At 35.8% G+C, this 13171-nt stretch overlaps 1 protein-coding gene across 1 annotated transcript in view; it reads left to right on the top strand.

Moving 5' to 3' along the window:
* The first annotated feature begins 1277 nt into the window (after window positions 1-1277).
* The window catches only part of LOC132553456 (neurogenic locus notch homolog protein 1-like), a 29578-nt gene continuing 17684 nt past the window's right edge, over window positions 1278-13171 (top strand). Inside the window, exons 1-3 of the mRNA XM_060217704.1 lie at window positions 1278-1358; window positions 9544-9579; window positions 11619-11829. Of these exons, the coding sequence (XP_060073687.1) occupies window positions 1295-1358; window positions 9544-9579; window positions 11619-11829 (311 nt within the window). The 5' untranslated portion in view covers window positions 1278-1294. The remainder of the gene's footprint in view (window positions 1359-9543; window positions 9580-11618; window positions 11830-13171) is intronic.

The raw sequence follows: 13171 nt of genomic DNA, 5'->3' as shown, positions 1-13171 counted from the left end.
CTTATAGATTGTTAAGTATTATCATATATAAGGCAGTTTGTATGTTTTTACATTTTTGAGAGGGATGTCTGTATTATCTTTGTACGATAATGATAATTCTTGTCTTAAAGAAAAGTCTTTACAACGACATTACAATAGAGATTATTCAAGTCAAAGTTCACAAAAAGATCTTAACTTATTTAATCACCTTTGTAGCCAATGGAACTAATAAATACTACATTGAAAAAAAAGCATTGTATTCAGGAAAGATGGTAGACTTCTGCGAATTTAATATTTAGTTAAGGAAAGTATTGAGGTTGTCAAAAGTCTTTTTTATTTTCAATATTATCATTTGGTATTAGTTTCACGTCTGGTGGCTTACTTTCTTACGACAAGTTGACACTGTCCGGGTTAAAAAACAATTTTAAAGTTCTAATATCAATTCAATATTAATTGATTGTACGAAAAATTTGGATGTTTCTGTTAACATATACGAGTTATATTACCATTGTAGAGTAACTATTAAACTCGTAACTTCTATTTACAATGTGTTGTACCAAAAACGTAAACAAAATCACCATACTGAGGCTAATCAGGCAAGATTGGCAGAGAAGTTTGTTGGACGGAGGATAATGTAGTTTATCAAAACGGAAAATGAAAATAAAAAGTTTAAACTGAAATTGACCTTTTATTTCGTTTGACAGCAATTTAAGGTTGAATTGAAATATCAATCTTTAATATTAACATATTTCAAAAACATCAAACCATATGAATAAAGACGCCGAGAGATTGCATCGGCCAAATTCTATACTTGCCCTATATTTGTAACGGATCTGTGTACAAACTTGATATTTAATGTCATCACCATGGAATTTTGTTTATCTTTAGTCTAGAGATTAGGTCACAATCAGATTTAACCAGATTTAATCGTAGAAAACTGTATGTCTTTGTTATGTAAAATGACAGAGAGAGGAAACGGACAATGCATCTATATAGGTCCTACCGTAAGCTCAATGCAGGATCACTTTGAACCTCGCAACATAACTAGTGACAAATGCTTGTCTTCTGTGTTCCGTGTGTTTTTGTCGGTACCTAATAATGTCTCGTCCGCATCCAGCCTGGAACACGTGTCTCGTCAAAATGCAAATGAGAGCATTCATCAGCAACACGCGACAATACGCTGACGTCATCTTACAATCCGGGTCAGGAACCTTATTTCCCGATGAGTCGTTGATCAAGGCCCCGTTTCCTCCCTACCATCCTGAATCTTATATTATACACAAAAGCATCCCGAGAATATTCACTAGTAAGTTGTATGCAGTCCAATATGGCGTCTAGAGGGATATGGTCGCTGCTTATACTTCTTTGCTGTATATTCGGTAAGTACACATCCAAATGTTAACAGCTTCACCCCCTCTCTCGTGATTACGTCATCCTGTGAGTTACTGCTCCCCGCCCCACCTTCACAATGGAGATCACTGTGCCGGTCGCTATGTGCATCTCCTTGGTATTACAATACCGCCACTGCAGACAGTGCACAATCTTTTTCTGTTGTTGTACTGTCTTATGTGTGTTGCATGTTAACAAAGAAATCTAGTTTTATTCAATTTATTTTATGCTATGCATTCCACGTAATTGTAGAATTGACGAAAACTATTTGTCTACTTTTGGTCAGTTTATGAAATTGTAATATTTTTCGTTGCTTTCACAGTTTTTATTACGAGACAACACTATGTTAGGCGAAATTTAAATGAAACAGTGTACTATTCTGTTTGTGCAGTAAATGTCATTTGATAGGAACTTACCATTTCACCAGAATTAGCTGTTTATTTGTTGATTAAACGGTGTATTAAGTTAATTTTGGATGTGTTGCAGTGAACAGAGTAACAGCAACACTCAAATTCCTAGAACACAAATTACTGAACAATTGCACTGACAATAATAAATCACTCATATCCTTATCAGTGTCCCCAGGGAAATAGGAGAATACACATCATTATGAATTATATATTATAAAACATCTACCGGAAAATTTTATCTGTACCGCACATTAATCAAACATACCTTATTAAATACATACTTACTACATTACAAACTTCCTTACCACTTACCACATTAAATACTTATCTTTCAAAATGATATTTACCACATGTCCCAGGCTGACATCTACTGCACTGTTATTCACCTCACTTACCAGGCTGAAATCTACTGCACTGATATTTACCGCACTTACCAGACTGACATCTACTGCACTGATGTTTACCACACTTACCAGACTGGCATCTACCGCATTGATATTTACCACATTTATCAGACTGTCATCTACTGCACTGGTATCTACCACACTTACCAGCCTGACATCTATTGCACTGGTATTTACCAAACTTACCAGATTGACATCTACTGCACTGATTTTTACCACACTTACAAGATTAACATCTACTGAACTGATGTTTACCACACTTACCAGACTGGCATCTACTGCACTGATATTTACCACACTTATCAGACTGTCATCTACTGCACTGATATTTACGACACTTACCAGACTGGCATCTACTGCATTGATATTTACCGCACTTACCAGACTAACATCTACTGCACTGGTATTTACCACACTTACCAGACTGGCATCTACTGCACACTGGTATTTACCACACATACCAGCTTAATATCTACCGCACTGATATTTACCACACTTACCGGAGTTGCATCTACAGCACTGATATTTACCACATTTACCAGATTTGCATCTACTGCACTGATATTTACCACACTTATCAGATTTGCATCTACTGCACTGGTATTTACCACACGTACCAGACTGGCATCTACTGCACACTGGTATTTACCACACTTACCAGGCTGACATCTACTGCACAGGTATTTACCACACTTACCAGACTGGCATCTACAGCACTGATATTTACCACACTTACCAGACTGGCATCTACCGCATTGATATTTACCACACTTATCAGACTGGCATCTACTGCACTGATATTTACCACACTTATCAGACTGGCATCTACAGCACTAATATTTATCCCACTAACCAGACTGGCATCTACCGCACTGGTATTTACCACACTTACCAGCCTGACATCTACTTCTGGTATTTTCCGCACCTAACAGGCTGATATCTACCGCACTGATATTTACCACATTTACCAGATTTGCATCTACTGCACTGATATTTACCACACTTACCAGATTTGCATCTACTGCACTGGTATTTACCACACGTACCAGACTGGCATCTTCTGCACACTGGTATTTACCACACTTACCAGGCTGACATCTACTGCACTGATATTTACCACACTTACCAGACTGGCATCTACTACACAGGTATTTACCACACTTACCATGTTGACATCTACTGCACTGATATTTATCACACCTACTACACTTATAATTACCACACCTACCACACTGATAATTACCACACCTACCACACTGATATTTACCACATCAACTACACTGATAATTACCACACCTACCATACTGATAACTACCACACCTACCACACTGAAATTACCACACCTACCACACTGATGATTACCACACCTACCACACAGATAACTACCACTGCTACAACTACACTGATAATTACCACACCTACCACACTGATAATTACCACACCTACCACACTGAAATTACCACACCTACCACACTGATGATTACCACACCTACTACACTGATATTTACCACACCTACTACACTGATATGAACCATACCTACTACACTGATAATTACCACACCTACCACACTCATAATTACCACACCTACCACACTGATAATTACCACACCTACACTGATATGAACCATACCTACTACACTGATAATTACCACACCTACCACACTCATAATTACCACACCTACCACACTGATAATTACCACATCTACTACACTGATAATTACCACACCTACTACACTGATATTTACCACACCTACCACACTGATAATTACCACGGCTACAACTACACTGACAATTTCCACATCTACCACACTGATAATTACCACATCTACCACACTGATAATTACCACATCTACCACACTGATAATTACCACACCTACTACACTGATATTTACCACACCTAATTCACTGATAATTACCACACTTACCACACTGATAATTACTACGTTTACCACACTGATATTTACCACACCTACTACACTGATAATTACCACACCTACCACACTGATAATTACCACACCTACCACACTGATAATTACCACATCTACTACACTGATAATTACCATAACTACGTCACTGATAATTACCACACCTACCACACTGATAATTACCATGACTACAACTACACAGATAATTACCACACCTACCACACTGATAATTACCATGACTACAACTACACTGATAATTACCACACCTATCACACTGATAATTACCACACCTACCACACTGATAATTACCACACCTACCACACTGATATTTACCACACCTACTACACTGATAATTACCACACCTACTACACTGATAATTACCACACCTACCACACTGATAATTACTACGGCTACAACTACACTGATAATTACCACACCTACCACACTTATAATTACCACGGCTACAGCTACACTGTTAATTACCATAACTACGTCACTGATAATTACCACACCTTCCACACTGATAATTACCATGACTACAACTACACAGATAATTACCACACCTACCACACTGATAATTACCACTCCTACCACACTGATATTTACCACACCTACCACACTGATATTTACCACGCGTACAACTGCACTAATACCTACCACACTGAGCATTACGAAACTTACCATTAGTTCATGATATCTACCACATTGACAACACTGATACATGCAACTAATACCAGACTGGAATCTACAGTATTTATCACACTTACTCCACCGACATCTACAGTGATACCTTCTATACATACCACAGGGACATCTACATATAACCTTTATTGACACCTCTACACTGACAATAACCCTACATACAACATATCCCACATCGATTTTACCACACTCAATGCACTAACATCTCCCACATCGATTTTACCACACGCAATGCACTAACATCTCCCACATTGATTTTACCACAATCAATACACTAACATATCACACATCGATTTTACCACATTTAATACACTAACATCTCCTATAGTGATTTTACCACACTCAATGCACTAACATCTCTCACATTGATTTTACCACAATCAATACACTAACATCTCCCACATTGATTTTACTACATCCAGTGCACTGACATCTCCCACATTGATTTTACCACATCCAGTACACTGACATCTCCCACATTGATTTTACCACACTCAATGCACTAACATCTCCCACATCGATTTTACCACACGCAATGCACTAACATCTCCCACGTTGATTTTACCACAATCAATACACTAACATATCACACATCGATTTTACCACATTTAATACACTAACATCTCCTATAGTGATTTTACCACACTCAATGCACTAACATCTCTCACATTGATTTTACCACAATCAATACACTAACATCTCCCACATTGATTTTACTACATCTAGTGCACTGACATCTCCCACATTGATTTTACCACATCCAGTACACTGACATCTCCCACATTGATTTTACAACACTCAATGCACTAACATCTCCCACATTGATTTTACCACATTCAATATACTGACATCTCCTACAATGATTTTACCTCATTTAATACACTAACATCTCCTACAATGATTTTACCACATTTAATACACTAACATCTCCTATAGTGATTTTACCACATTTAATACACTAACATCTCCTATAGTGATTTTACCACATTCTATACACTAACATCTCCCACATTGATTTTACCACATTCAATACACTAAGATCACCTGTAGTGATTTTACCACATTCAATACACTAACATCTCCTGTAGTGATTTTACCACATTCAATACACTAACATCTCCCACATTGATTTTACCAAATTTAATACACTGACATCGCCCACTTTATTTTACCACATTCAATATACTGACATCTCCCACATTCATTTTACCACATTCAATATACTAACATCTCCTGTAGTGATTTTACCACATTCAATACACTAACATCTCCTGTAGTGATTTTACCAAATTTGATACACTAACATCTCAAACAATGATTTTACCACACACAATACACTAACATCTCCTGTAGTAATTTTACCACATTCAATATACTGACATCTCCCACATTGATTTTACCACATTCAATATACTGACATCTCCCACATTCATTTTACCGCATTCAATACACTAACATCTCCTGTAGTGATTTTACCACATTCAATACACTAACATCTCCTGGAGTGATTTTACCACATTTAATACACTTACATTTCCCACATTGATTTTACCACATTCAATATACTGACATCTCCCACATTGATTTTACCAAACTTAATACACTGACATCGCCCACATTGATTTTACCACATTCAATACACTAACATCTCCTATAGTGATTTTACCACATTCAATACACTAACATCTCCCACATTGATTTTACTACATTCAATACATTGACATCGCCCACATTGATTTTACCAAAATCAATACACTAACATCTCCCACATTGATTTTACCACATTCAATATACTGACATCTCCCACAGTGATTTTACCACATTCAATACACTAACATCTCCCACATTGATTTTACTACATTCAATACATTGACATCGCCCACATTGATTTTACCAAAATCAATACACTAACATCTCCCACATTGATTTTACCACATTCAATATACTGACATCTCCCACAGTGATTTTACCACATTCAATACACTAACATCTCCCACAATGATTTTACATCATTCAATACACTGACATTGATATTTACGTAACCTACAACACTACCATATGCCAAACTGGTTTTACCGTACTTGCTACACCGACTGTTTGCGCTCTTACATTTACCACACTTACAAGACTGACATCTAATGCACTCATCTTTACTACACATACAACACTGTTATTTACTCATATTCCTAACCGATATTTTACCAAACTAAGCACACTGATATCTAATTCATTTATCAGTTTTGTATTTACTGCACTAATATTTTACCAAACTAAGCACACTGATATTTACCTCATTTGCCAGTTTGGTATTCACTGCACCGATATTTTTCGTACTTACCACACCACGGTATTTATGGTAATTTTCCTACTGAAAATCACCAAACTGAGAACTTTAAAAAAATGTCTATTTATCACTGACAATGATATTCAGAAATCTGTGCAATACCAATGACCCACCCACAATAACACGTTGACCACACTAGTATTTCCCAGAAATGTCTCTCCACGGCAAAGTTGATTTTCCATATCATCTGGGTTGTTTGTCGGTTTTTAAAATTTACGTTCATCACTTCCTTTGATCAATCGCTTTTCGATTTTGTCAAAGTTTGTCATGTTTTTCGTTTTATATGTCTCTATCTCTTCGCCTTGTCAGTATGATTTATCATTTTCAACAACGTATTGGAAGCCTCTAAATATTGATGATCTAGTACTGCTTGAAAAAATATGCTATGAAACTTGAGCATATGATTTGCATCGAAAACTTAACGACTCAAACTTCTTTTGAGCCCCATCGGTATGAGAGATATAAAACAAAATCTGTAATTAATGCTTTAACTGTTTGATAATCACTAGCCCTATGATATTTATGATATAGAACTGCTTGAAAAAGAAACTTGCTATGACACTTTAACGCAAGACTTGCTCTTAAAATTTACTGATATAAATTAACGGCTTTTGGGTCCTATAGACATGAAAATTAGGACTCGCTATATTGATAACTTCTGCATAGTGACGATCCAGTAATGCTTGAAAAAAATTTTAGGTTGGGGTTATGTCTCGAGAACTTCGAATAGGCAAGCTGACGATAGAAAACCATTCAGCTCCAGTATCGTCTAGTTTTGATAGTATTTATTTTCCCATACATTAATTTATGTCTATATTTTGTCATAAACTTTTAACACGTTTTCAATAGACTATGTTTATGACAAACGGGAAGTGCTCTCGTGATCCTGCACAACCGTCGATCTATAACAAAGCATAAACGAAACAGATTAGTCAGAATAGCATTTACTTCCTTCTATACACTACATGTCGTTGTAGATATGAGTTATATAAGTATACAAACCGGACGAGCTTACTACGCGAACTCTTTTAATTTTATGAAATGTATACACAGGATTTCCTCTAAAAAATGTGTGTAGTAGTGTTACAGGCTTTCAACTTCCTTGATTGACATATATTATAAATATATTGATTAGGGCTCTGCTTTAATTAACTCCCAGAGTTAACATCGTACGCAGGACGGAAATCCATTATAGATAACACCGTCAACAGTAGAACAATAAAAGGCGAAATCTTGATTTGAACTTAGTATTACATCAACTAAAATCTATCATATATCAAATATAATTCAGATTAAAATTCAATTGAATAGATTAACACATTTTATGAACCACAAGATGTTTTTGACAACAAGAAAATAAATGCCTAAAAAATAGTAAGTGAGGCGATACGGTAGTGGAAGTATGATCGCCTCTTTAAACTAGCGATACACAAAGTTAGGAGCATTCTGTCGCAGAAATCTTTGTTATTTCTGTCGGAGAGATCTTTGTTGTTTATTTCTGTCGCAGACATCTTTATTGTTTATTTCTGTCGCAGACATCTTTGTAGTTTATTTCTGTCGCAGACATCTTTGTTGTTTATATCTGTCGCAGACATCTTTGTTATATCTGTCGCAGACATCTTTGTTATATCTGTCGCAGACATCTTTGTAGTTTATTTCTGTCGCAGACATCTTTGTTGTTTATATCTGTCGCAGACATCTTTGTTTTTTATTTCTGTCGCAGACATCTTTGTTGTTTATTTCTGTCGCAGACATCTTTGTTGTTTATTTCTGTCGCAGACATCTTTCTGTTTATTTCTGTCGCAGACATCTTTGTAGTTTATTTCTGTCGCAGACATCTTTGTAGTTTATTTCTGTCGCAGACATCTTTGTTGTTTATATCTGTCGCAGACATCTTTGTTATATCTGTCGCAGACATCTTTGTTGTTTATTACTGTCGCAGACATCTTTGTTGTTTATATCTGTCGCAGACATCTTTGTTTTTTATTTCTGTCGCAGACATCTTTGTTATATCTGTCGCAGACATCTTTGTTGTTTATATCTGTCGCAGACATCTTTGTTGTTTATTACTGTCGCAAACAAAGGTTTTGAATAATAATCTGAGATTTCTTTTTCTGAAGCAAAGGAATTTGAAGCGATGGTATATATTAAGTGCTAAAAATTATGGTTTGTTTAAAAACAGTAGTTATAACACGGCCTTATAAATTGTAATACTTGTAAATATAAAGGTCGTCTGTTTTCTCATCAATACTCTATAGATTAAACTGATATTACAAACAGTAAGCAGTGTTATGTGATATGTGCTGAATACATATGGACCTCCTTTGCTCTTGATTAAAGAATAGATATCCCTTGACATATACAAATACAAGTCTTTGTTTTTGTTTCAGTATCCAGGGCTGTCATGACAACGACAGGCCAATGTAGTGAGTATGAAGCCGGAAAGTAGTTGGTTGAAGCCGTCATATATACATGTCATACAAATCCTATTTTTACTTGTTGTTCCTTGAAAAGGTTTGAAGAAAGGAAATGATATTTTTTCTTTGTATAAATGATGTTATCAAGTTTTAATTATAATCTTAGATATTTCATAAACAAAAAAACATATGACAGATATGTTAAACCGGTAAAATATGCTTTAAGATGTCCTATAGAATTGTGTAAACTGCTAGCCCGACAGTATTCGGTACATCTGGTTTAACTTATTGGTGAAAGTGATGAAGGGAAAATGCAACTTGTCATCAACTTCAAGTAAGACGTTTGCGTTACGTTCATATGTCCGAAACATTTTTTAACTTCAAGTAACTCTGCTTTGTGCAACTATACATTTCCTTTTATGTCCTACACAACTTGATATTTTTGGCCTTTAAGGGATCAAGAATATACGGACAATCGCTGGATACATCCCTCTTGTATAACACGATAGAATAAAACAGTATAATAATACGAAGTAAATTACAATGCTGATTTGTCCAAATATTCTGCCAGGATTATATTGTCTTTCGTTTCTTTGTTTCATGTCGAAATACTACTAATCGATTTCAGTAGCACTATGGTTAAAAATGTACATTAGCCGTCCAATTTGACAAATGGTAATGATTTAGTGTTGGGGTAGGGTGTGTGTGTGTTCTCAATTAACGATATTTATACCTATAGCTGTAACATGCAATTTGAATTAGACCAAGTAATTACAGGTAAAAATTTCATACAAATTGGTGTATGTAAACGACTTCTTGAAAATGATAATTGCGGTAAGATAGGTCTACAGATATGTTTCAGTGTTCACGGTGATTATATCATCACATACAATTTCGCCTGAACAGTCAAAAACGGAAAAGCTTACGATTCTAAAACAGATTTCCCCGTGTTCTGTCTGATGACCAGATGCTGACGCTAGGAAAGCCGTCATGATATTGATGTTTTCATGATTTTATTGAAAATTGTATTTTACCCGCCCAGTATGAGTGTTACGTATCAGTATGAGTGTTACGTATCAGTATTAGTGTTACGTATCAGTATCAGTGTTACGTATCAGTATTAGTGTTACGTATCAGTATTAGTGTTACGTATCAGTGTCAGTGTTACGTATCAGTATCAGTGTTACGTATCAGTATTGGTGTTACGTATCAGTATAAGTGTTACGTATCAATATTAGTATTATGTGTCAGTATTAGTGTTACGTATCAGTATTAGTGTTACGTATCAGTATTAGTGTTACGTATCTGTATCAGTGTTATGTATCAGTATTAGTGTTACGTATCAGTATTAGTGTTACGTATCAGTATTAGTGTTACGTATCAGTATTAGTGTTACGTATCAGTATTAGTGTTACGTATCAGTATTAGTGTTACGTATCAGTATTAGTGTTACGTATCAGTGTCAGTGTTACGTATCAGTATCAGTGTTACGTATCAGTATTAGTGTTACGTATCAGTAATAGTGTTACGCATCAATATCAGTGTTACGTATCATTATTAGTGTTACGTATCATTATCAGTAATAGTGTTACGCATCAATATCAGTGTTACGTATCAATATTAGTGCTACGTATCAGTATCAGTGTTACGTATCAGTATTAGTGTTACGTATCAGTATCAGTGTTACGTATCAGTATTAATTTTACGTATCGGTATTGAAGTGATGTTCCCATCCCATAACGTATTAAGAATTATTGTTATTAATTATGTTTTGTTTATCTATTGTTTCACATTCTGACATGTAGTCACTCTATGTACCTGATTATCTTGGTTGTTGCCCTTTGTTCGTGTTTCTTGTCCAAAGCAAATTTCAATTTTTAATACTTTTTTTGTTGGTGTAATACTTAACAAGTTTTCCGCTCCAAGTTACCATACTATTATACATAACACTGGCATACACTGGCTACCCAGTTTTTTAAAACCATTTTTTAGAAATATTTCACAGCAAAGCAAATATTTCCATCACAATAAATTACTTCATTTTACAGCAAAATATTGTATGAATGGAGGATATTGTGTCTGGTCGGGTAATACGACATACTGCGCATGTCCGGACCAGTACTTTGGAGACTCGTGTGAGCTGACGTGTAACACGACACAGTGCGCAGGTGGACGATGTATTATACATCAGAGCAGTTCCATGTGTCTTTGTCCTGGAGGTTACATAGATTCCATGTGTTCAACCAACTGTACAGACACGTAAGTATCGCCAACAAATCTATCGAGATTTGATTGTTATAATGTACACGTAATATGTCTTCAGCATCTCCACCAACATGTAAATATCAATATCATCTCTACCGACACGTAAATATCAACATCATCTCTACCAACACGTAAATATCAAACATCATCTCTACCAACACGTAAATATCAACATCATCTCCACCGACACGTAAATATCAACATCATCTCTACCGACACGTAAATATCAACATCAACTCCATCGACATGTAAATATCAACATCATCTCTACCGCCACGTAAATATCAACATCATCTCACCGACACGTAAATATCAACACCATCTCTACCGACACGTAAATATCAACATCATCTCTACCGACACGTAAATATCAACATCATCTCCACCGACACGTAAATATCAACATCATCTCTACCGACACGTAAATATCAACATCATCCGACACGTAAATATCAACATCATCTCCACCGCCACGTAAATATCAATAACATCTCTACCGACATGTAAATATCAACATTATCTACACCGACACGTAAATATCAACATCATCTCTACCAACACGTAAATATCAACATCATCTCTACCGACACGTAAATATCAACATCATCTCCACCGACACGTAAATATCAACAACATCTCTACCGACACGTAAATATCAACATCATCTCCACCGACACGTAAATATCAACAACATCTCTACCGACACGTAAATATCAACATCATCTCCACCGACACGTAAATATCAACATCATCTCTACCGACACGTAAATATCAACACCATCTCTACCGACACGTAAATATCAACATCAACTCCATCGACATGTAAATATCAACATCATCTTCACCGACACGTAAATATCAACACCATCTCTACCGACACGTAAATATCAACATCAACTCCACCGACACGTAAATATCAACATCATCTCTACCGACACGTAAATATCAACAATATCTCAACCGACAGATAAATATCAAGATCATCTCCACCGACATGTAAATATCAACAACATCTCTACCGACATGTAAATATCAACATCATCTCTACCGACACGTAAATACCAACATCATCTCCACCGACACATAATCAATCGAGCGTAGATTTAATTTCAAATCATCCTACCACCCACGCTTATTTTAAGATTTAGTTTAATCAGGCCCAAAGACTGACTTTTTCAGAACTGAGAGTACCCGTATGATTAATTGCATCCTTACACTATCTTGCAACATACATAAAAGGAATGATGTCTATGTGTCAGTTTCAAGAGACTTCTAGTATAAGCTGGTAATATTGGTTTAGATCGAACTGAACTCTTTATCAAATTAGACATTTGCC

The sequence above is a fragment of the Ylistrum balloti genome, unplaced genomic scaffold (assembly GCF_031769215.1).
Source record: "Ylistrum balloti isolate Yb309-2 unplaced genomic scaffold, AGI_CSIRO_Ybal_v1 Utg370330, whole genome shotgun sequence".
NCBI classification, from domain to species: Eukaryota; Metazoa; Mollusca; class Bivalvia; order Pectinida; family Pectinidae; genus Ylistrum; species Ylistrum balloti.
This window is presented reverse-complemented; position numbering and strand designations above follow the sequence as displayed.